The sequence below is a fragment of the Tenrec ecaudatus genome, chromosome 8 (assembly GCF_050624435.1).
Source record: "Tenrec ecaudatus isolate mTenEca1 chromosome 8, mTenEca1.hap1, whole genome shotgun sequence".
In the NCBI taxonomy this organism is placed as follows: Eukaryota; Metazoa; Chordata; class Mammalia; order Afrosoricida; family Tenrecidae; genus Tenrec; species Tenrec ecaudatus.
Window position 1 is genome coordinate 79564760 of NC_134537.1, and position 26521 is coordinate 79591280.

The 26521-nt window shown below is 43.2% G+C and overlaps 1 protein-coding gene and 1 pseudogene across 1 annotated transcript in view; one reads left to right on the forward strand and one right to left on the reverse strand.

Moving 5' to 3' along the window:
• Nucleotides 1–2586: 2586 nt before the first annotated feature.
• The window catches only part of MTMR9 (myotubularin related protein 9), a 52613-nt gene continuing 28678 nt past the window's right edge, over nt 2587–26521 (reverse strand). Inside the window, exons 9-10 of the mRNA XM_075556436.1 lie at nt 8107–8258; nt 2587–6837 (exon numbers count right to left, since the gene is read on the reverse strand). Of these exons, the coding sequence (XP_075412551.1) occupies nt 6674–6837; nt 8107–8258 (316 nt within the window). The 3' untranslated portion in view covers nt 2587–6673. The remainder of the gene's footprint in view (nt 6838–8106; nt 8259–26521) is intronic.
• Nucleotides 23477–23612, forward strand: LOC142455806 (small nucleolar RNA SNORA57; annotated as a pseudogene).

Below are 26521 nucleotides of genomic sequence, written 5' to 3' on the forward strand. Positions count from 1 at the left end.
TCCTCCTGGGCACTGCTAGAACCTCCTCTAACCCGAGACCAGCTGGAATTACCAGGGCTTCAAGGGCCTTTACCCCATCTTTTACCTCCAGAACTGGCCCCAGGCAGGCCCTCAGGCCCACCTCCAGTTCTGCCTTCTAGCTCTCTGCTCCGAAGGTTGCCTTTCCCCATATCTCCAGAAATCCCTCACTTCACCCTGCTATGATGTAGGCACCTTTGCTACTTCCACTTGGAAGTGCCCCACCTGAGCTTTTCCCATCAGCTACTGTGCAAAGCCAGCCCTATGAAACTTGAGTCAGCCGGCAACCCAGGGTGGACCACACAAGCACAGCCACGACTGAGAAAGCGCACCCAAGCAACAGTGCCCAGCCCCAGAGCACCAATCCCAAGTGGAGCTCACTCGTGCTAGAATAAAGGGACCATTGCTCCTTGCTCAAGGCAAGCAGTGAGTCTGCCAAGCCTCCTGCTAAAGGAACTCCCAAAGCAGTCCTCCTGTTCCTGTCTCAACACAAACCGAGGACGACACGCATGGAGCTTTCATGAAAGAAAAGGCTACTGTGACCATATGAACAGAATGAAATATAGCCCTGGTCCTGACCCATCTTCACAAGTTTGAGCCTACACTTGCAGTGCCTTTATCAATCCATTTTATTGGGGCTGGGGATCTTCCTCATTTTCACTGACTCTCTACCAAGCGTATCTTTTTTCCAGGGTCTGGTCTCTCCTGATAACATGTCCAAAGTAGGTGAGATGAAGGCTTTCCATCCTTATTTCTGAAGAGCATTCTGGCTATACATGAGGCTGGTAGGCTTGTTCTTGGGGAGTCCGTAGTCCTATCAATATTCTTAGCAAACACTGTGATTGAATGCATCACTTCTCCATATTCACTGCCCAGCTTCCAAATGCCTATGAAGCAACTGAATATACCATGGCTTGGGTCAGGCACATCTTAGTGCTCAAAGTCACGCCACTTTTAAGATCCTGTGCAGATTTCTCCAGTGTGACTAGGTCTGATTCCTTGACTTCACGAGTGTTGATTGTGGGTCCAAGTAGAACAAAATCTTAGACAATTTTGATCGTTTCTCCATTTAATGTGATGTTGCTTACTGGTCCAGTTATGAGATTTTTCTTCTTCATGTTGAGGGGCCTGCATCAATCAATGCTTCAAATCCTATTTACTTTTAGCAGGCGAGGCTGTGTTGTCTAATATTGAAGGTGATTTATGAGTGGGGATTCCTCCACTCCTGATGCTGAATTTTCATATAATGTACTATCTTGGATGTTTTGTTCAGTGCACAGATGGGAAAGTCGGGAAACCAGAATACAACCGTGGCACATACCTTTCTTGATTTTAAAACCACACAGCATCCTCTTGCTCTGTTCAACTGGTCTTCCTTGTGAGTGTATATTATTCTATCACAAACAGCAGTGTCCTTCAAATTTTAGATGATGGATACACTCATTCCTCTTGAATTTGTCATTCTTAGCATGGTAAACAATGTAAGTGTCCTATTCAAATAGCCAATACCAGTTCACTGGTCTAAAGTCATTTTATGATGTCCATTTTATCTTTGACTACTTCTAACCTTCCTGGGTCCTAAACGTTCTACTTTTCTCAAATAGGTGTTTGCAGCTGCTTATTCTTGATTTGAATCATGCCCCAAACCTTCTCTAGCCACATCATTCAAGTCGACTACTTTGCAGCAGCAGCCTGTGTAGTCGTATTTTGAGTGGCTTCAACCCAAGGAGTTCACTTCTGGTACTGTGTAATACGACACTCTGCAGCTCACCATATGGTTTCCAGGGGCCAACCCTGCAGAAGTCTTAGTCTGGAAACTCTGCTGAAACCTATTCATCATGGGTGACCTTGCTGCTATGTGGAATCCTGGTGGCTTAACTTCCAGCCTCACAGCAGTACACAAGCCACCACAGGGCGACAGCGAGTGGGGTTCCTTTATCAGTCATGTTCAACATGTTCTTAGATAAGGTGGTACTGGCTAGAGTCCTGCACTGTGAAGTCCTGATTTTCCTCCTTGTAAGAGGCATTTTGCAGAACGGCCTTTATCTAGGTTCACATTCGCTTCCTCACAAATTTTGACCTGTTCAAGATGTAGCACTCACTGATGGTTCATCAATTATTGCTGCGTTTTTAAAAAGGGATGAAAATGTCATGAGCTGGGGAGCTTTGATGTGTTGGAAGTAAAACTGAGGATCTATTTTGTAAACTTCTGCCTAATTCACGGAAGAGGTTTTAAAAAATCATTACTGTGATGGTTTTTAAATAGTGACTTGTCTAATTTCATGCTTCTTTCCACGCTTACGAGTTGGCATTATACTCTAAGAAGAGCACAGCTTCTTTCTCCCCTAGGTTAAATCATATCAACATATACTACTGGTGAGTTGGGAGTACATACAATATATATGTCTAATTCTTGGGAAACACTTTATGAGGTACTTAGGAAAATGGTCCAGGATATCTCAAATGTATCAACAAAATAGCAATACTAAAAATACATACCCATACACAGTTAAAGAAAATGTGGGAATATGTTCATGATTCAAGCTAAGGGAAGGTGGTGTAGAAGTTTAATGAATTATTTTACAACTACCCCCGGCCCCTGAGATTTGAAGTTTCCAAAATGTAAAGTAAAAAACATAGGGGAGTTTAAAATGAGATTCTGCTAACCCTGCCAGATAATTGGGGGAGAAAAGTAATCCAGCCTTTAAATTTACTTTAATTGCATTTGAATATATTCATATTTTATTACCAGTGTCTATAGAAATTTAACACTCAAGTGTGTGCAATAACCTTCTGTGGCAGAGGGCACACACTATACACAAATATCACACACTAAGATACAGTACCACATATGACAAGACGGTTTCTTGATTCAGTCAAACTAGGCTAGACAAAGCAGCAAACTCATGGTGAATGATTTCCATTTTAGAATGCAAGTGAACTTAACATTTTGTGAATGTTACAAATAACAGGCAGACTTCCCAAAACTCATAGACAGGTTCACAATATAGAAGCCTATACTTTACCACCATTGGGGGTTTTGTTTTAGCACAGCATACATTACAGATACATTTGCCATACAGTGCAATTTTGTATAAGAAATGAGTGATAGTGCACTTAAATCCAAGAGTCACATTCAAATATATCAAGAGTACAATCCAAATACCCGGTTATTGAAGATATAGTTTTTTTTTGTTTTTAACTAAGTTGTGCAAGTCCATTTTTAGTGTAAATAGTAACAGATCTATAGAGGTTCTAAGCAATGGGATTTAGGGAGTATTTTTATAGAAAAAGTCTACCTCTCCAAAATATGTGCATTTCCAAGTGAAGCAAATGTCTTGCTCACACGGACACAAGACAGCATTGCACAACTCAACTATGTCACAAACCACCAAGATAGTTAATCCTTAGACTTGCAGGCGATTGAGCACAATAACTTCAAAGCCAGCACATGCTCTTCAAGAATTACTTTTTAGGGCAATGTAGTGTCTAGAGTGAGCCCCTTATCTTCCACTAAATTAAGCACAAATTGTAAATTCTATCGAAAGACTCAAAAGATGGGTCTTTAGGTTCTGAAAGAATTTGGATAACAATTCAACCTCTTAAGAATCAAATCCTTTAGGTTCAGAAGACCTTTTGTGTGCTTTGATTTAAGGAAGATGATGCTGTAGACACTGGATTATAGAGACTCAGTAAAGGTAGAAGTTTTATTAAGGAAAATAAGAACCAGGAAACAGAAAATTAGCATTTCATATAATCTTAGAAAAAATATTAATGGAAGAATCAGTGTTTTAACTTTTTTTTGTTAAGACAATTATATAAAGACACTATTTGGTAATAATTTAGGATACCAGTTTTAGAGGATGCGGTGGGGGAGCTCTGATCCATTTTAAAGAGTAAGAAATAACAAACCTATGTTGCCTGAGGTAAAGTACAAACCTTTACCTGATGTACTGAATTACTTCACTCCCTGGTAAATCTCAAAGCTTCTCAAAGAGGGGACCAATGATTCCATATACAATCCATTCTTGGTCCAGGACCCTTTCTCAGAGGGAGTGCCCTTGCATTGCATCTGGAAGAATTCAGTGGACAACAAGCAGAACTTCTGCCTCAAGTTTGATAATAAGTCTGATAATAAGTTAACCCAATGGCCTACTTAAGGCTAACAATGAAATGTTTCAGAAACTAGTTATCTACAATAAAATGACTCTAAGCAGATTTTTTTCAAAATGTCGTCCTATTTGTCACTTCAAGGGACTAAATTATCGGTCCATTCTTTTCCATGATACTGATATCTAAAAACTTAACATGAACCAAATAGAGTGAATCAAACACAAAGTCCCTGTGAATTTTATCTCTTAAAATGAAACAAGAATGAGATCTCACCTTGATTAACCAGGCCTGATTTCAAAGACAAGTGTTTAAATCTCCCATATGGGGCCTTAAATGATATAATCTGTCCTCCAAATATTTCCCCCAAATAATGAAAAATCTTGCTTCCAAGGCAAAATTTTTCTTACAAATAATTTAATAGATTGCTTAAACGGTATTATATTGTATAATTTCTGCTTTTTTCACATTTAATGAAATAAAGTGACAAATTGTGACTTTTTGAATAATTGCTGAAAATTTGCCATAAAATTTTTTTGATTTTTTAAAACAAAAAATTCCACCTAAGTTTATATGACTCTATAAAAATCATTCGTTTGAATGACAACTAATGACCCAAAGTCAACACAGGTTTCTTTCTCTTGGCCAAGGGAAGAAGCCTTTAAGATTTAGGAATTTTTGGTCTGAATGGCAAGGAAGTATCATATAAGTATCATGAGTATTATAACTCATGTATAAGCCATTTTCCAGCATCAGTTTTTGTGGTAAAATTAGGTGCCTCGGCATATATTCGGGTCAGCTTATACTTGGGGATATATGGTAGAAAGGTAGAAGGTGGGGGAGGGAGACCATGGCCCTCAATGTAAGTCTAACTATCCTGATATTCCTAATGGGCGGTTACAGCCAGTCTTTGCATTTTAAACAGGATTCTTTGGGGGGCCCATTTTTTGCATCCCATGCAACCCAGCCTTCAGTATAAAAGAACTCAGAGGTATCTAATAATGATGTCTAATACATATGAATGCAATGATGTCATGTATTACTGGTGCCCATGCTGCGCCATGTTTGCAAACAGTGCCACCGTTCTCTTTCGTAAAGTTCACAAAACCGCATTTATCAAAAACAATTCTCCAGACTGACTCATAAGTCACTTCTTGAGTAGCTCTGGATGACTTTCCTTATGGGTCCATTAACTGAGAAGAAAAAGGCTCGTTCTTCAAATCTAGTCAAGACAAAATAGGAAGAAGGAAAAGGCCACGCCATGAACAGATTCAGTCAGCAACTGGCGTCACTTCACCCAACACAGGCATCGCTCTCACAAGACGCATCACTGTCTCCCTGTGTTAGCCTCGCCCCGCCCCCCCCCAAGAACAACGTCTACTTTATTTCCTTTCAGGTTTGTCCGTCTTCAGCTTCTCATCTTTACATAGGCTTTGGGGGAGGTGGTGGGGCAGCACCTACAGGTCTAAATTGAGGTGGGGGGTGGGGTTCGGTCCTTCCGGGCTCCCCTGACCGGTTCCTACCACCTGGCCGTGAACGGCCCAGCTCACACATCAATGCAGCTTCCCGTACAGCTTGCGAAGCACGTAGGCGGCCTAGACACTCGCTTCGGAAATGTCGCTGACGGCTGTGGCCTGGGATTCGTCAAGCCAGGACTATGACCAAGCCAATTTACCAAAAGGGCATTTAGACTATGGATGGTTACCGAGCCTCTGCTCCATGTCTGAGGAGGCAGAAAAAGTTGGGGCTTGGGCTACTGGAGACGGGAAATATTTGCTAGTTCCTAAGGCCATAGATTTTGCTACACTTGATTTTTAGCTCAAAACATGGCTCTAAAACAAGGTTCAGTTTGGGTGTTTTACACAGAAGTGGTTCTATATATAGATGCAGTGAAAATGATGTTAAAAATAAAATGCTCAACTATCCTTTTAAGTGGAAATCAACATAGATAGTATTTGTTAAAATGAACAAAGTCATAATCAGAAATACACATGGAAAACACTGAATCACAAACTCTGAAAAGTTGCAGGCATAGCATCAATAACACCTTTACTATGTCTCTAACAATGACACATTCCACATCTGGTACAGAAATTCAAAACAAGAGTTTTATCACGTTTCTAAACCTTCCCCTCCCCTTAAATCATATTTGTTTAACATATCATGGACCAGTACATGGAGTCAAGATACATTTTCAAAGGGCTTACGCCAACAAGTATTTTTAACCTTTGTACTAGTAAACACCGCTCACGGTGAAATGGTGAACAACGGGAGGGCCGTGAAGAACGTCATCCAGTGCACAGAAAGGAAGAGGGCTAGCACCTCCTTCCTTCTTCCCCAGCGAAGACGCCTCACGGGCCAAATGGAACACGAGCAATCACAGTACCTTTCAATACGAGAGTACGGAGAAAGCTGGGCGCTAGAGGGCTCCCACATGTTAAGCCTTATATTCAAGGCAAGTGTGTAAAGGAAACTGAAGGGCTGAGGAGAGAGAGATGGAATACAGGTCTGGGGGTTCTGGAAAAGTATTGGGGGGGGTGGTCCTCTAAGGGCTCTCCTTTATCCCATCCTCTGTTTCCAGTTCTGCCAACTGCCTCCTAAGGAGATTGACTTTTGCTTGCAATTCCTTATTATACTCAATGATGTTAACCATTTCTTCATAAGCTTCATCCAAATACTTGGAGGATCTATTCCAGCGGAGAAAAACACCTGTGGAGTCCAGAAAGGGAAAGAGCAGGGAGAAGAATGCACACCATGGTTCAATAGGGTACCTGTGGACAGTCATCTGCTATGCATTATACATTACTTTCTAGATGCCTTTAAAAAAAAAGAAAACTCACGTTTTATTTTACTCTTAAATACACAGGCATCTCAATGTATGGAAAAGAGTGTAATTAAAATAATACTCAAGAAGTTACTGTGCCTATATATATGCTCAATACATACCTAGTAATCCAAAAAAGCAGCTGATAATTTACATCACACTTTCCAGTTTGAAAGTATATATCCTTGTGGCTCTCTGCCTCTCTTTATCTTAAAAACAGCTATAGAACTTTACCCGGGCCTGTAGGAGAACGTGTGAAATGACTTTCACTGAAGCGTGAGTTGCAGTCCAAGCAGAAGCACATCAATTGCTCTTTACAAGCCCTGTACGTTCTCTTTGTCACTCACGAGACAGGTTTTCACTTCTGCAGGTAGTTGTTACTTTGCCCCAATGATAATTCTCCTTTGATGATGGCATTTTCTGCTTTCTGGGACCAATGCGAACTACCGCATACACTCGAGTATAAGCCGAGGCACCTATTTTACCACCAAAAAACTGGGGCGGCTTTTTCAGCATAAAATGTGCTGAAAAAAACTCAGCTTATACTTGAATGTATATAGTATTTCACTCCAAAATAATGGCTACCAGAAATTCCAGTAAAGAAATACTACAACTTCCCATGCTGCTACAAGTCAGAAGCGGGTTATGACTCATGAAAACATATGCTATAAACCAAACTGTCAGGGCCCTCATGAGTCCTTCTCTAGATGAGTATGTGTAGGGTAAACAGAAACATAACTTTATGGTTGGCTGGTGGGTGGGTCTGTATGGATTTTCCTATTGTATTTTTAACACCAGAGTCCTGGTGGCACAGTGGTTAAGTACCAGGTTGCGACTTGCAATCGGCAGTTCAGACCCACCAGCTGCTCCAAGGGAAAAAGCGGCAGTCTGCTTCTGTAAAGGTTTATAGCCCAGAAACCCGAGCGGGGCGGTTCTACTTTCGCATTTGGGTCCTCCTGAGTCCAAATCTCAAATGGAGACTGAAGGAAAAATTGACAGGAAAACAGAGGAAAGGGGAACCATTCCACCACTAAGAAGCCATCAGCAATTACACGCAGGTCTAAGGGACGGCGCCTCGTCATCTTCAGAGGCAATGAACAGCACGCAGTCACAGAGAACACTAAGAAAGAGTCTGACGGTGGGACATACTTTACCTTCCCATAGCTGCAGGCTCTGCGGAGCAACGGAGGGCCAGATGACCAGACTGTTGGCTTCAAACAGAGGATTGGTGAATTTACTCAGTTCACTGGGTCGATTGACCCAGGACCACAAGGACATGGTTTTCTGCTGTAGCTTCAATTTGCATCTGGTAGAGAAAGGAAATGGTCACTAAAGCGGTTCACTGGTGTCATTACTAACTCTCCTCTTCATCTGAGTTACAAACAGCATTCCTAACAATCCTGAAACTTTATTATAGCACATTCTTTATCAGAGTAAACTGTTACTTAAAGATAGTGCAGACACATTTTAAGGAGAAAAAGAAAATTGAACAAGACTCAAAATACAGTTGTGATAAACACTAAATTAGCCTAAAACAGACAATATATTCAATTTTCACAAAGTTTGACTCTAACATTACTCTATCTCTGAAATAACTTGAAAATTTATAGCTGCATCATAGGGTCATTATGTGCATTATTTTATGCTAGCAATACAGATAATTTATATACTGACAAATTATATAATGCTCACATTTAATTGCCTGGAAATCTCATTTCTTACACTATGCTCCCAAGAAGCAGGGATGGTGTGGACAGGAAATCAATGCAGACACTGGTCCCCTGCCTTGGTCCCCACACTGGTGCATGGTTGGCCAATAGCTGAACTCTTTTCTGGCAAGGTCCAGACACAACCTCTGAATCCTCCTCTATCAGCACTACCAAACAGGACCAAGCATATGAGATAAAAATCTACTTTAATTTTTTAATTGAAAACTATCTCTGAAAAAAATAACAGAAAACTAGCTCTGAGGGATGTTCGTAGTGCCACACCAAAAGAGAGTTCCATCAACATATTTAATGTTGACTCAAACACTGCTTTGGCCAAAGGCGTCTTAAAGCCTTTAATGATTATATGCATCGTGATTCTTTAAGAGGAAACTACGCTATGTGTCTCTACCCAAACTTCCTCGACTCTTTTAGTGACATCTTCCTGAGACTACTCTCCTCCTGAAAGCACAGGTCCTGCGCCAAGTGGAACATACTTCAAGAAATAATGTCACAGGATCACCTTGGTGACAACTATTTAGACAGAGCCTTCAATCACTTAAAAACAAAACAAACCTGGCTGTGAACCATAAATCATTTCCCTTTGCACACTTCACAAGAACCGGCGTGAAGGAGGAGACCCCACATTGTCTGGGGTCACTCCTTCAAGAAGGGGGAATTGGGAGATAACCCTTCACTTGAAGCTATACAACATCACAACAAGACTGGGGCAAATCAATGGGGCCCCCACAGGAATGGAAGGAGAAGCTTTCTGGAAATTCAAGCCAAGACCCGGAGAGGGAACCACCTAACCCTACAGTGGGGAGGAGATGCCGACAGTTCTGTTGGTGAGGATGGTGGGTGACTACCAGACAGAGGGAAAGCATGCTAAACAATGAGCATTGGGAACCTAGGAGACAATGGGCCAGATTTGGGGTACCTGGATAGACGCTATGAATTTGTTTCTATCCGCCCCTCAGTGAGCCCCAGCATGGACTAAGCACCGAGAGGATCACAGAAACTGACCTGGCAGGCAGCAGGTCACAACGCAGTGGCGAGATCAGAAGGACTTAACAAAGAGGTCCCGCTAAATGAACTGAACCCTATTCTTAAGCTGCCTGCACCGTAGGCCGGAGAATTGGGGTACTTAGATGGGAGAGGAAGCAGAGAGTGGAAGTGGTGGTCACTGAACCTTGGGTGGAACCCCTGACTCGGTGGGTTTCCCATGGGGTCTGCACCTCTAAAAAGTGACTCAGGAAGGCCCCCACTGGTACCAAGCCCCGCACTTAGGGCCAACCAACCCCAACTGAATAAGCGGTTGAACTGTGTAGGATGACAACTGTGGGTTGCGGCGCAATGCGGAACTGGATCCCGCGGCCGCCTCCTGCCAACAGTGTCTGGAGTGCCGCGTTGGGAAAATCGAGATGGAAGAGTAAAATCGATTTATACCCCAGGCAGGTGCTTGGTGTGCCGTACTTCTTTGTTTATACAGGTTTCTATTTTCCTGCTTGTAGCTTGCTTTTTGGGGGGTTTTGTCTTTTTCTTTTTTGGGTGTGCATGTTCTATTTGGTTGCTAGTTGGCTTATGGCCGCTATGGATGCACTTGGTCCTATAGGGTTATGATTTTGTCATATTATGACTACCAAAGTAAGCCTGAGACAATGCAACCCCCACGGACAAGCAGATGGCGGAGTCTGGGCTCCTACTTAATTCTAACATCAATCAAGAACAGTTCTGATAACATGGCCCTGCTCGATACTCACCTTCATGAAATGATCACCGAAGATAAGTGTGCTACATCAAAGTGTGGTGAAGAAAGTAGATGGTGTCTAGCTATCAATCGGAGTAGTGTCTGGGGTCTTAAAGGCTTATATTCAAACAAGTAGCCATCAATGCGAGGATTCAACAGAGTCCACAGGGAAGAAGTACACAAGCTTGTGTGATCCAGAGGGCACTTACAAAATTCCAATCAGGTGAGGGAAAAGTATCAGAGTGAAGACTCAAAACAAAAAATCCTACCGATGTGAATGAGGGCACAATGGAGACCCAAAGTCCATCTGCAGACAACTGGACATCCCCTCACAGAAGGGACAAGAAGAAAAGAGCCAGCCAGGGTGCAGTATAGCACTGATGAAGCATACAACTTTCCTCCAGCTCTTTAATGCTTCCCCTCCCTCCACTATCATGACCCCAATTCTACTACAAATCCAGCTAGACCAGAGCACATACACTGGTACAGATAAGAGTTCGAAACACAGGGAATCCAGGACCGATATACCCCTCAGGACCAATGAGAGACGCGATACCAGGAGGGTAAGGGGAAGGTAGGGGGAAAAAAGGGGAACTGATCATAAAATGATCAACATATAATCCCCTCCCAAGGGGACGGACAACAGAAAAGTAGGGGAAGGAAGACAGCGGTCGGAGTAAGACATGAAAAAAATAATTTATAAATTATCAAGGGTTCATGAGGGAGGGAAGGTGGAGGAGGGGGGAAATGAGCTGATACAAGGGTTCAAGTAGAAAGAAAATGTTTTGAGAATGATGATGGCAACATATGTACACGTGCTTGACACACTGGATATATGTATGGATTGATAAGAGCTCTAAGAGTCCCCTATAAAATGATAGAGAAAAAAGTATCAGAGCTAAAATTACGAGCATCAAATTTGTAGAAGGCTATGGAGGACAGTGGGAGTCCAAAACCCATTGATAGACTATCTCGTCAGACTGAGTCGCTGGCAGATCCAGAGACCATTGTAAGCTTGATTGTGCTGGATCAAAATCGGTACTTCGCCAGTTGACCACCCTGTAGACCTAAATTTGTTCTGGGTGCAAGTATTTCTTACTTGGTCCATGACAGAAATCTCTTCCCTGGGTCTGTGAATCGTGAGAAGTGGTCTTTTCTTCCTTACACATTATTTGCATCATTGTCTTTTTATTATTATTTATTATTTTATCCTTACTACCTTATTTCGATCTTGTTCATTATTGTTTCCGTTCAGTTTCCCAGTCTGTGAGGCACAGTAGGAGTAGACGCATAGTGATAACAACTGATACAAGGGTTGATTGGGGCTGCAGGGGGGCAGGCGGGATGGGTGATAGGGAGGTAAAGGAGATTTCAGGAATGAAGCATGAAGGCGGGAGGGGGAGGGAGCCCTGGAACTGACTGTGATTGCACAACTCGTTTTAAAGGAGCTTTAACCACGGGGGTGGGGAGTGGGGTGGGAAGGTGTTCTAAAATTAATGGGGGTAATGACTGCATAATTCTCTTTGATATGACTGAACGATTGACCTATTGAATTGTATGCTATATATATTATGTGCCATTAAAACTGTTGTTGTTTTAAAGCCAAGTAAGGTTTTTAGATAGGTAAAATTTTATTCACAATTAAGAAAATATGTACCTGGCCATAGAATCCTTCTTTGTTGACACCTATTAACACTCCTTGGTATCAATGTCCACCAAAAGTCCACAAATGGGTGACACCTCACATGCAGAGTCTGGGTGGTGGAGGCTATTTGGAGCTCAGTCATCTTTCCTTGCATGTGGCAGCCAAAACACTTTTCAGAGCTGTGTCAACATGCAGCCAGTGGTCAATTTATGACCACCATGGCCAGGCTGGTGACAGATTTAAGGAGAAATGGACGATTAGACTAACATTTTACAATGCCTACAAAGTGAGAGGTATCATGCTAGAAATGGTCACATGGTTCTCACACTGTTGCTGTGAGGCAGATTCTAGTTTTTGTACTTGAAATAGTTTTTGCGCTTGATATCAGAGAAACAGACTTGGAGAAGCCACATTGCTAACACTAAGTCACGGGTAAAGTGGCAGAGTGGAGATTCACACAAATCTTGGCATTTAAAATCTTAGACAGTTTCCATTAAAGTACTGTGGTGAGAATGTGAAAGGCAATGTGTAAAGGGGGATGACCAAAGTACCTGCAATCATAATCAAACATGGTATGCAGGAGCAGGACTTCTGGCATGGCAGAGTAGTCACCTCTGTAAAACATCTGCTCTTCCAAAAGGCATCAAAAACACTGGCAAAAATGACCAAGACTCTTTTAGAAGTCTAAATATGAACCAAAACCTTGCACCCATCTGAAGAACATTCATTTACTGAAGTCAAAAACAAGAACACGTTAAACCTTGCCAAGAACAGTATGTTCTCTGACATCTAAAGCTGGACCACTTCAGTCCTTTCCCGGATCCACATACCCTTGAAAACCAGCAGCCTCCTAGCCACGTCAGGGACCAGCGTAGAGCCCCTCAGAAAGCATCCCTCTGCCGAAGCAAACCAAACTCACTGTCATCGAGAAATGCCCAGTCAGTGAGCGTGGTACACAGGGTTCTCTAGAGAAACCAAACCAGGACACCTGTGAACATATATATATATATGCGTAGATATATACAGCACAAAATATAACAGCTCATTAGTCCACACAGCAACTCACTTCCGTGGAACAGTTAATATCCTGGAAGTCCTTCACCTCATGAGGGCTGCTGCGAGTCTTCTGTAGGGTAGTTCAGGCAGTGCGGTCACAGGGAGCAAACAGCAGGGCGGGTCACCAACAGTCAGCAAGATGACAGGACCCAACAGCCCCAAGCTCAAGTGATGTACATACCATCAGAGTGGCGAAGCAGGTCTTGAAGGAACTTCAAGCTCCAGTGACACGATCCACAGATTGGCTGTCCCACAGGTAGTGTAAGTATAGCTCACTATTTGAGGCAAGAATGAGCTAAGGTAGCCACACGCTGGTCTGATCACCAGAGAGCAAGAGAGAGAGAGGCAGGGCTTGCCGAGACATTTATTTCTTTGCCCTCCAATCAAACTGTGACCTTATTAATCCCACATGTTCCTATTGGCCAGGTTGGCACAATAAACCTATCACAGTCTGCCCCTTGCCACCTATACACAATTCTTTAGCCATATATTATTTCCAGACATTAAGGAAATCACACTTACACCTAACATCAAACACCTATCATACGTATAAACGAGGACACACAGAATCTAAGTGTATCTGGTACATTATACATGAACAAAGGAAAGACATTCAATAAGCACACATTAAAAAAGATAAACATAAAAATCACAAACCTTGCTTTTGCAACTGATCATGTGGTCGTAACTGATAGGTCTACTCCCCATTCTGTTTTACCTTTGCCCTCGGCTAGTATCTAGTATCTCAGCTGGGCGTGGTTCTTTGCCTGGCGAGGTGATGCAGACCTTCATTCCTGAGGGTTCTGGGCCATTAAGCCTTCATGGGAGACAAAATCCCTGTGTCTCTCCTGAGGCCAACTCTACAGCACTAATTGACATGTCTCTCAGCTCCCTGGCAAAGCCCTATCTGCAGTGTTGTTATTTGACTTAACTCTCCATGGAAAAAGCCCTACCTTCAGGGTATTTATCAAAAGCAGTCAGCAACACAGAGGTCTGAGGAGGACATTAGACAGAGCAGGCAAACATGAAAGAAGAAACGGGGGACAGAATGTTCACAGGGGATTTTGATAAACTCTAACATAGTCCCAGGATTCTAAAAGTGTGTCCATGTGCACATGCCCAGGAAAGATCTAAAGGGGCCTCATTCTCAATCCAGTCTAAACTTGTTCCTGCATAGACAGGAGGTAAAGGTTGCAACAAAGTTATAAATTACCTGAGTGGGAAGTCTACTTTAACACACACAAGGAAAGAGTGGGAAGCTTATTGACTGAAGGTATTTAGGGGAACCTCTAACTAGCCTTGATAAATCACTAAGGTAACTCACTGAGCTGATCTCCAGTAGGCACAGGCTTGGCAGAATTAGTCCAGGAAAATCACTAAATAAACAAATAGCAATAAAAAGAAACAACAGAAAAAACAAACCAAAAAGCCCCACCAGAGCACAATCACAAACTCTGGGAGGGTAGGGGTAAATCTAGTTTCACAGCTGCCAACACACACACACACACACACACACACACAACACACACACACAACTGTCCCTGAGGATTTACTAGACATAGACTTCTTTTTTTTTTTTTAAAAAAGTAATCACAGTGATGTCTTGCCAATTAAACAATTATCAACAAAGGAACAATTGATCGAAGAAGAAGAAGAAGCACTCCCACCTCCACCACCACCAAATTCTGGATTGGAAAAGTATAATTACCACAATGAAATTCTACTAGCAGGGCTCAATAGCAGATTTACTACAATGAAATTCTACTAGCAGGGCTCAATAGCAGATTTACCACAATGAAATTCTACTAGCAGGGCTCAATAGCAGATTTACCACAATGAAATTCTACTAGCAGGGCTCAATAGCAGATTTACCACAATGAAATTCTACTAGCAGGGCTCAATAGCAGATTTACTACAATGAAATTCTACTAGCAGGGCTCAATAGCAGATTTACCACAATGAAATTCTACTAGCAGGGCTCAATAGCAGATTTACCACAATGAAATTCTACTAGCAGGGCTCAATAGCAGATTTACCACAATGAAATTCTACTAGCAGGGCTCAATAGCAGATTTGCCACAATGAAATTCTACTAGCAGGGCTCAATAGCAGATTTACTACAATGAAATTCTACTAGCAGGGCTCAATAGCAGATTTACTACAATGAAATTCTACTAGCAGGGCTCAATAGCAGATTTACTACAATGAAATTCTACTAGCAGGGCTCAATAGCAGATTTACTACAATGAAATTCTACTAGCAGGGCTCAATAGCAGATTTAGACCGGTAAAAGCATCAATGAACTTGACAAGTCCACTGCTATTGCCCAGTTTGAGGAACAGAATGGAAAAGGGAAGGAAGGGAAAAGCATTTCAGCACCTGTGAGCCACATCAATGATAAACAGCTCAGACCATGAGTGTCACAGAAGGTGGGAAGAGAAAGGAGCAGGGGGAAAAAATATCAAAGAAATAATTTTTGAAACTTTCCAAATTTGATTTGAAAAAAAAACCACACATTAATCTGCACATCCAAGAAGCTAAAGAAATCCGAATCGGATATACACAAAGAGATCTCTACCTGGTCACATCATAATCAAACTACCCAAAGCCAAAATTCTTGAAAGTAGCAACAGAAAACTAACATCACAAACAAGAATCCTTTAAAAAGCTGATTTGTCATCAGAAACCATGGAGGCAAGAAGGCAGTGTGTCGGGGGAGGTCAGATGCTTACAGACATCCTCCCCCTCTAGGTAGAGTTCACACCCTACTGATTATGGTCTCTATCAGCTGAGCCAGGGAACAGGCCAAACCGGCTCTGTGACATGCAAGGTTAGGCTACCATCCTGTGTCTAGGATCCGCCCATCTTACAACATGTAGACCCCCAATCCCTCCTCTTCCTGTTGCGTGGATACCCCTAGATCACCCCCTCCCATTACTATATTCCCAATAGCACAGCCCCTTCTTGTGACGTGGGTCCTCATCTGCAATTAGGGGGCTTGCATGACCCCAGAGAATATAAAAGGCTTGGTTAGCATTAAAGATTCTCTCTCTCTCCCCACATGGACCAGCAAAGGGGGCTAAGGTGAGCATGCTACCATGAAATGTATCTGACTCCATTTATTTCAATATTTCTCTTGCTCTCTATGAATTTACTATAATCTTTACTTTTTATCGCTGTACAATTGCGCCTTCTGGACCCGTAATGATGTGTTAGGGGCTGGCTTCCCCTGGCACATGGCGCCCATTATGTGGGGCCTCGTAGGAAAAGAATTGTTTTGAGTTATATCCTGTGCCAAGAATTGTACGGCCTCATGGGGTAGTGAGGGTGAATTGGGAAATTTTTTTGCGTTTATTTTTTTAAGTGTGTTTTTAGTCTGAGTGAGATATGAGTCAGGCAGAGCAAGGACACTGATTACAGTATCACTCTGTGGCACCTCTTGGAGAAACAAAATGTAGTGGTTATGTAATAGCTAGCCGAAGTAAAGCTATTGTGTATGAAGCAAACATTCTGCGCCAGACCCTAGGTGCGACCACAGTAACATTCTCAGAAAAACCAAAATAGCCCCTTATCCTTAGAACTGGCAACAGACCACCCGCACCAGGAAGTTGTGCTTAACCCCCTAACCGCAAGATCTGCTTCTGTATCAGCTTGCTTGCACAGCTCAATTGTTTGATAATAAAATCCATAAAAACCCAAGTCTGGAAGCAAACGGGGCCAGCCAGCCAAACACCCTCTTTCTTTCAGGCGGCTAGTCCCTGCACAAGTTTTTTTGTTTGTTTGTTAATATACTCTTTTAATTCTTCCAATCTCACGTCTCAGTTGTTCTTGTCCAGCCTATGTACAACATTTTGGAGGTTCCACCGAGAATCTTGGTGGCCAGGTTGTGCATCAGCGGGACAAGCGAGACCCTGGGAACGGCTCCTGAGCCAGTTCAACTAGGGGAAGGCCTCAGAGAGACGTTCCTCCGCCCGTTGCTGGGTCTGGTCCTGAGCGCTGTAGAAATTGGTGTACACATCCTGAATTTGGAGAATAGGTTTGGTTGGACGCAACATTTGGACGCTCCCAGAGGACCAAGGAGACGTCCCTGTGTTCTCCTGTTCCTGTAACGCCCTGGTGGTATTCCTCTGTTATTTGTCTCGTATGTCTAGGGTTGTTGTTCCTTGTTTACTGGTGGCTTCGTCCTTGTGGGGCTTGCTCTTGCTCCCGCAGGTTACCCATTAGTATTTAATTTCCAGCGGCCAGCGTAAAGATCATGGGACAACAACAGTCAACTCTGTTCCAGTGCCTCTTAAATACTTTTTCTGATCTTTCTAAAAGGTCTATATCAAATTACGGGTTCAAAACTAAGGAATTTCGCTTCAGGTTCTTTTGTGAGATGGATTTGGTTGCGGGAGTACCCGACTGGCCTTCGGAGGGCTCTTTTTCCCTGCCCCTCCTATAACAAGTACGAAGGTTTGTCTATGGAAAACCAGGTCACCCAGACCAAATCCTCTACATTGATGTGTGGATTGAAATAGCCTCTGACCCTCCTCCATATATTTGAAAGTTCCTTCCCCCTAAGCAGGTTCTGATGGCAATGGAGAAGGAAACCCAAGCTAAAAACAAGAAGCCTCAAAAACTTTATCCAGTCCTCCAGAGTGCTGAAGAAGAACGTGAAATTCGCCCTCTGCTGAGAGCCCTCCTTGAGGCAGCTGCTCCCCGGCCTTGCCCCTGTAATGTCTGTGCCTTTCATTCCTCCCCATATGGGTTGGGTAGAAACGATATACGTAAACCCCAAGGGTGAACACAATGAGCCAAACGGCTCCGGTTGGCATTTTCCAATTGAGACAAACTATTCCACCCCCGCGGGCAGATCAAGAGGTCCCCTTCATGGTTTATGTTCCTTTACAATTGGAAGCAACAAAATCCACCTTTTTCTGATAAGCCCCAAGGTTTAATCTCTTTACTGGAAATTGTCTTTCATACCCACCAACCTACCTGGGATGACTGTCAGCAACTCTTACAGGTCTTGTTCACTGCGGAGGAGCAGGAAAGAGTCCAGCAGGAAGCCCATAGGGTCCTGCTCGGGACTGACGGACAGCCAGTCACTGCCCCCCATCTGTGAGAAGCCTTGTTTCCACCTCAGCGTCCTGCATGGGACCCCAATGATGCACAGGGCAGGGCAGCCCTGGCCAGGTACTGCCAATATCTGTGGCAGGGCCTCTGGGGGGTGGGGGCTGCTAGGAAGCCCACTAATTTGTCCTAAGTAAAACTGTAAAAAGCTGTGGGTGAAACACCAGGTGCCTTCCTTGAATGCCTAACGAAGGCTTATAGGCTGTACACGCCAATCAACTCTGAGGCCCCTAAAAATCGGCGGGCCATAAATAGAGCGTTTGTAGCACAATCAGCCCGAGATCTGCAAAAAGCTGCAAAAGCTTGAGGGATTAGTGAGTTAATAAAGATAACCCAAAAAAGTTTATAGTAACAGGGAGGATCCACCTGTAACCTCCACAAGGCAGATGGCAAAAATTATGGTGGCTGCCCTGCGGGAAGGGAAAAATAAAGCCCTGGAGGAGAGGTGCAGGAAGTCCTGAAAACTCCTGAGCAAGAAGCCGTCTTTAAAAAACTAAAAGGGCCCTTGTGTCGGCCCAGCCCTAGCTCTTCCGGATGTGCAAAACCATTGAAACTGTTTGTAGCAGAAGGTAAGGGGGTAACCAAGGGGGGTCCTTAAGCAGCACCTGGGACCGTGGAGAAGACCCGTGGCCTACCTATAAAAAAAAGCTGGACATGGTAGCCACGTGCTCCAATACCAGGGACTATTGCTAAACCCACTCAGTGTCGTTTTCCAAAACAGCCACTCTCAACCCTGCAACCCTGTTGCCTGACAAGCTGGCTGAGGAGCCAATCCATAACTGTACGGAAACCCAAAGAAACTCAAAAGTAATTAAAAAAAATAACCTGGTGGACCAAGTGGCCAAGGAGGCAGACGAGGGTGCTCAAAACCTGGAGTGACAGTGGCTCTAGTCAAAGGTAAGAAGCCGCCTACTCAGCTCCAACCTAAATTGCCTGTTCACCCTGTCTATTCTGAATCTGAACTCAAGTTAGCCCAACAGTTGGCGAAAAAATGTAGCCCAGCTGGCCTGTGTCAAGGGCCCGGACAGATAGCTAAACCTGCCTGACGACCGCAGACTAGATCCAGAAGCAGCTGGGCAAGAACTAGTGGACCATCTTCATAAAACCACTCATTTGGGAGAAACCAAGTTGTACCAATATTTGTCTACAAGGTACAAAATTCCAAACCTCCAAAAGTGGACTCAAGCAGCTGTTGAAAAAGGCATCACTTGCACCCAAGTAAATGCCCCGCATCAGGTTCCTGAACCACCTCAGCATCGAGAGCAAGGCCACTCCCCGGGCCAGGACTGGGAAGTGGACTTCACTGAGGTAAAACCAGGACTGTATGGCTATACATATGTTAGTCTTTGCTAGCACCTTTTCAGGATGGACAGAAGCATTCCTGACCAAGGCAGAGATAGCCACTGTGGTATGCAAATTGTTGTTAACTGAGATCCTCCCCAGGTTTGGCATTCCCTTACAAGTCAGCTCTGATAACGGCCCGGCCTTTGTAGTTCATACTATCAGCAAAGCGTTATGCATTAATTGGAAACGTTACTGTGCCTACCAGCCTCAAAGCGCAGGGCAGGTTATAAAAAAAAAAAAAAAAAAAGCTTTAACTAAATTATGCACAGAAACTAGCAAAAACCGGGTCAGACTTTTGCCTTTTGCCCTGTTGCATGTGTGGTGTACTCCTTACCTCAAAAACCTAACACCATTTGAAATTCTATATGGCCAGCCGCCTTCTCTCTTACCAACCATAGGTATAACCCAGTTAACCTGTCTTACTAAACTTTTAAAATCCATACAGGTCCAAGAAATCCGCAGCACCAACAACACCTTAGTGGAAAGCCATTAACACTTTCCAGGAGGAGCTGGACCCAATCTGGCCAATAGGCCAGACCTGGCTGGGAAGCCTGGACCTCTCTACAACATCGCTGCAGGTGACTGGGTCTGGGTCAAACGACACAAGGCGCCTTCCTTGCAGACAAGGTGGACTGAACCTTACCAGGTAATTCTCCTCACCCCGACGGCAGTCAAGGTTGTTGGAAAGCTTCCATGGATCCACTACACCCAGATAACAAGAGCCTTGGAAGAACACCGGCAAAAGAAATGAATTGTGCAAAAATCAGATGACCCACTAAAGACACGCTGCACAAGTTGTTTTAATTGGACTAATCCTGCTGTCTGGCACTGGGGTCCAGGCAAACCCCCACCAGCCAATCCCCTATGTTTGGACAATTCGAGAAAATCCATTAATGTCAGCAAACCTACAGTAATTGCTCCCACCTTTAAGTTTAATTTATGTGCATTTTGGCCAGTCACCCCCCGCCCCCACCCTGAAGGATCACCTGTGATCTCCAACCCCCAAGCTCCCAGATGGGTAGGTTGCGGATAACAAGTGCTAAAAAAGAAGTTACAGGCAGCAGATATATATATGCTTGTCCTGCTGACAGCGGAAAAAGTTGTCAATAGCTACCTGAACTAGCAGGGTACTGGAAGCCAACCCATAAAAATGCATATTCTCAATTTTGAAAACCAACAACAAAACAACCAACAATAGCTCCTGAAAATAAGCCACCAGTATCAGAAGTTAAAACCTTAGAAACATTCTTTTCCTTTATAAAGGCAACAAACCCAAACTTGACTGAGAAGTGTTGGCTGTGTCTAAACCTATCACCCCCTTATTTTGTGGGTACAGGGACCAAGGACTCCTCCTTCATAGCAAACATCACCTTAGCTCAGTACAACAAAAACAGCAGTATGTGCCGATAGAGAGAGGCTGGACAATGATCTGCCCTTACCCTAACAAGCTTACATGGGGAAGGGCACTGTTATCCAGGGTCCCCAGGAGCCCACCAGTGTAGTCAGTATTGTGCTACTGCCTCTGTAATCCCCTCCCTAACAGACCCACATCTATTGGTTGTGCTGGCAGGCATGTGGTCTGCCTGCTCCATTGGAGTCACTCCCTGTTTGTTTTCTCTAACCTTTCTCCCTCCTAACTGCTCTAAAGTATGCCTAATAGTGCATATTTTACCCCAAGTACTCCTTTACTCAGGGGAGGCCGGTGGCAACATTTTAACACCCACTCCGGAGTTAAAAGAGCACCAATACTTGTTCCCTTGTTAGTGGGGTTGAACATCACTGGATCCGTTTTGAAAGGCACAGCTGCCTTAATACAAGAAAATAAAAACTATCAACTACTTAGCCATCAAATTGATAATGATCTGCAAGACTTAGAAAACTCTGTCAGCTATTTAGAAAAATCGCTTAACTCTCTAGCTGAAGTAGTACTACAGAATAGGTGGGGTCTTAACCTCTTGTTCCTCAAGCAAGGGGGTTTGTGCAGGGCCCTAAGAAAAACCTGTTGCTTTTATGCCAATCATTCAGGAATAACTAAAGATAGTTTAGCCCCAGTTAGAAAAAGACTTAGCAAACGGGAAATAAGTAGAAAAGGTCAAAAGGCTGGTTTCAACAACTGTTCAATTGGTCGCCCTGACTCACCACCTTAGTATCTCGTCTAACTGCCTGCTACTCTTACTTTTAACAGGGCCCACCTGCGGGCCGTTCATTATCAACAAGCTAGTCCAGTTTGGGCAGGATCCAGTACAATCAGTTAAGTTGTTAGTGCTTAGCAAATTATACAAGTGACTAACCCAAAGTGAGCTGCCGCCAGTCTTATGAGAGCTCACACCTGGAAGATTCACAGGTGTAACAAGAACAGGGGGAAATGTAATAGTTAGCCTAAGTAAAGACACTTTGTAGGAAGCAAACATTCTGCATCAAGACCCTACGTGCAACCACAGGCCTTATAACATTCTCAGAAAAACCAAAATAGCCCCTTATCCTTAGAACTGGCAACAGACCACCCCGCACCAGGAAGTTGTGCTTCAGTTTCTGTATCAGCTTGCTTGCACAGCTCAATTGTTTGATAAAAAACCCATAAAAACCTAAGTCTGGAAGCAAACGGGGTCAGTCAGCCAAACACTCTCTTTCTTTCAGGTGGCTGGTCCCTGCGCAGGTTCTTTTTTTGTTGTTAATAAACACTTTTAATTCTTCCTCCAATCTCACATCTCAGTTGTTCCTGTCAGGCCTATGTACAACAATAAAGAATAAGAATGAAAGAGTTTCTTCAAGTGGTAAAGAAATTTAATCCTTCTTTTCTGAAGTCAGGAACCTTTGATATGGAGATCTGAGATAAGGTACCATTAACTTAAGAAAGGCTCACAGGGAAGGATAGAGCATACCCAAGGAGGCCTGGGAACTGTGGGTGCAGATTAAAGCAAGGTTGGAGGGCTGCAGGGTGGGAGAGTGAAGAAACAAGACCAACAGAGTAGTGAGAAATCTCTAAGTTAAGCAGACTTAAATCAGGTGAGAACCGGGCAGAGTGAGTTTCAGGCAGATGAGATTTTAAGTCTAGCTGAGAGGTTAAGTTTGAATCAGGAGATAGCAGATGCCCTCAGGAACACAGCACAGGGAATCACAATACTATCAAGCAAGCCAGTGCTGGAGGAGAAGAAATGCAAATAGAGAGATTTAACCTACAAAGTGAGGCTAGGAAAGTGAGAAGCAAAGTCAGGGAGTAGGAAGACACCTTTGCTCTCGCATGTGGGGAAGAGCATAGCTCAAGAAGCAGATTTAGAATTCAGAATGGCTTATCCTGTTAGAATTATGGACAGGGAGCTCAATGAGTAGCACCCAGAAGGGAATCAAGAAAGGCAATATACTGCCTTTCCCTTTAAGCTTCTGAAAAGATCTCAAGCAAGCAGTAGCTAGTTATGGTCCAGATTCACCATTTGTAATTGGTATGGTCAAGAATACAGCAGATACGTAATATTGGATCCAGACAGACTGGAAAACTTTGACAAAAGTGTGCTTTTCCTCTTCGGAATCTTTGCAGTATCAGATGCTGTGGAACGAGGCAGCCCTTGAACGAGCACGCAAACATGCAGAAGAGGGCATAGATATAGGGGTTCATCAGCTGCTAGGAGATGAGAATTATATCACAATTGAGGCACAATTAAACTTTGATGAGCAGACTTTTGCACAGGTATGGGAAGTCTGTCTAAAGGCCTGGGCGAAATTAATACCATCAGGAAGCAGATGGCCAAGTTACACGACAGTAAAGCAAAGAAATGATGAGCCTTATATATATAGATTTTATATCCAGGTTGCAGGATGCTGTCCACAAGAATGTAACAGAAAAAGGGGCAGCAGATAGTCTTAAATTAACATTTGAAAATTCGAATACATCATGTCAAGCTGCCATAAGCCCTTTCAAAGAACAGAGCATGCTGTTAAGATTATAGTATGGAGGCAGAGGGAGCGGACTCCGGTCCCCTTGGCATCATGTCTTCAGTGCCAGCAGCTGCCCATCCGCTGGTTCTATCCTCAAGTGCTGGGACAAGGACCCGGAAAAAAAAAAAAGATTATATCAGGCTATACAGGGATGTAGGGACAGATGAGCATAGTGCCAACTTCATGGCTGCTACTTTGGCAAGTTACACCAGACCTAAAGGGAGATGCTTTACATGTGGAGCAGAGGGACATTACGAGAGAGACTGCAGGCAGATGGTACAAAAGAACAGGACGGTTCACAGCAGAAAAGACCCAGAGAAAGAGTCCAAGGAAACCGAATTTTACCCTTGCTGTTAGAGAGGTAGTCACTGGGCAGAGTGTGGTCATTCAACTTTAGCAATAGAGAACATTTACCTGGAAGTAACGCCCAGCCAAAAAACATGTAGTAGGGCATCTCCAAGCCCCTCTGAATGGAGCGCAAGTTAGAGGAAGGAGCTGGATACAGACCCCTTCCAGCAGAGCATGGGAGGCAAGGTGTCTGCCTGCTGGAGCTAAGATCTTAGAGAGTAACTGCGGTATCCCCGAACCTCACAGCAGACCAAACCTAGCCAAACTTGCAGAACCCCAGTCTGTTCTCACTGCAGTGGATTCGTTAGCCAAAATGGCTCAGAAGCCCCCACAGCAGTTTGATTCTAAAAGGCAGGAACAGCTTATCGAAAGAGTAATACAGGTTTTATCAGGAAGTTTTAACCTAAGTACTCAAAAAATTTAAATGGATACTAGAGTTGATCAGAGTTGTAAGGAAAAGCCAAAATCTGTGACTAAACCAGAAATTATTAGCAGTAGTAATTGGAGTCTGCTACCTAAAAGAACTATGGGATGTTTATTAGGAAAGTCTAAATTCTCCAGGTGTTCTGATTGTTGCTGGAATTATTGAACAAGATTATGAAAAAGTTAAGGCAGTGATGAATGCCGATATACCATGGTTTATAAAGAAGGAAGATTGCTGCTTAAGCCAATTTTTGCTTCCTTGCATTTCTAGCGTAAAAATGTATGCGTATCAGGAAAGAGTACTCGAGAAGCCTGACCACCCTTTAAATCAAGGGGTCTTCTGGAATGCTGTTGTGGTGAAACAACAGCGCCCCCACATGGAATTAGAAATTGGAGGAAAAAGGTTTTTAAACTTTGGATGTGGGGTCATTTCTTTAGAGCAATCAGGAGGGCCTAAGACCCTCCCATTAACTTCCTCTAAATCCAGCATGGTGGGAACAAGTGAAGTTAACCAAGAGAGAGGATTGCAAGATTATAAAATGATACAGTGTGAGAAGCCTGAAAGGCAAAACGGCTTAATTGAATCTATAACCATATTGGTAAGATTGGAGAAAAAGTGTTTGGTAAGTTACTTAAAGAACAGCTGAACAAATTTATTAAGAATTTTTTCAGTCTTTCAAAGTATGGTAATATGTTCTCCCAATTTGTCAGTTCTCTTAATTCTCTGAGGGCTGGGAGCCAGTAGTTACATAACAATGAAGGCTATCTAAATAGTCCTTATACTGGGTCAAAGCTTAGCAAGTTAACTGAGATTGCCAGGTATGCTTTAAAGGCTGCATGGTTAAAACAGAAGGGGGAGAAGAGAAATCTTATGTACGACGAATTTCATTTGGTCAATTTAACCAAAAAGTTTTCTCCTTACTAAAAGCTGGTAATAAAATTAGGGCAGATAAACACATTTTTACTTCAACAGAGAAAACTGATCCTAAGAAATCCCAAGATGATGGAAAACGTGTTTGGGATCTGGGTCCATTCACCTGGAGAAAAGGCTGTGCATTTACATTTTTGCAGAATAAAGCTGATGGACTCCCCTTAGAAGGACGCAACCACGTTTGGAGAAAGATGGACATAAAGGACACGAAGGAACCGCAAAAGCTTAATCATAATTTCTTTTTCAGGTTAATGACACTCCAAAGAGCGGGGCTATGTGTTTATATTTTCACAAGCAAAGGAGATAGGTGAATTTCTCTTCAGCCAGCAAGGCCCAGAAGAAAGGAGGGAAGCTGACGTGTGCCCTAACTCTGTCCTGTTACTGAAGTTAATCCAAAACGTCAAGAAGACCTTGCAGATTCCTGAGAATGGCAACTGCTGACTACTGAGATATTTCTTCCATTGCTGACGCTAAGAGAAACTCTGGGACTCCATCATAACTGAACATTTTATACAATAGTGACTGGTTTATTACTGCAGACTGTTTTGCTGAAAGATCAAGATTTTGGACTTGTCAATGCTATAATGTGATTGGAATGTAACTGATTTCCGTATAACTCCTTACCTATATAATGTAACATTGCATGATTGGGATTTTATTAGGAAACATTTGCAAGGGTTTAAGGGAAACATTTCATTAGATGTTGATCAGCTTAAAAAAGGGTATTTTCTAAACATTCAAAGACAGACTCTAGACATCTCCTGGCTCTGATGTGATGAAGCAGTTGGTGAGCGGCACGGAAGGATTGGATCCTCGAACTTGGGTTCAAAGCAGTTCACAGAGCTTAGGTTCTAGTCTGACTGTGTTGTTTATTCATCATATTTCTGATGCTCGAAGCTAAGAGATATGGAGAGACCTTGTTGCTTCCGTGACACTATTCATTCTTAAACGTAATGCAGAAAGGGGAATGTGGGATACTAGCACTAAGGGAAATAGAACTGGGCCTTAATCCCTGACATGTATGGAGGGAATCTGGAAAGCCAGTGTTCCATGGTAGGAAAGCCGCCACTCTGGTAGTTGGAGATATAGTCCGAGTGTATTTTCCTGTGGTAATCTATTTTTCCAGTTTCTCTCTCTAAAGCTGTGCTGTCTTAAAAAGTGAGCACATGGTTAATTCATTCCCTCTATAGAAGCAGGCATTCCCATTTGGCTCTATTTCTTCCTACCGTGGTATCCAATCTCTCTCATACTTTCCTCCAATAGCAGATGGGCATAAAGGGACTTTTTCCCCAGTGCCTGGATTCTAAATGTTTCTATA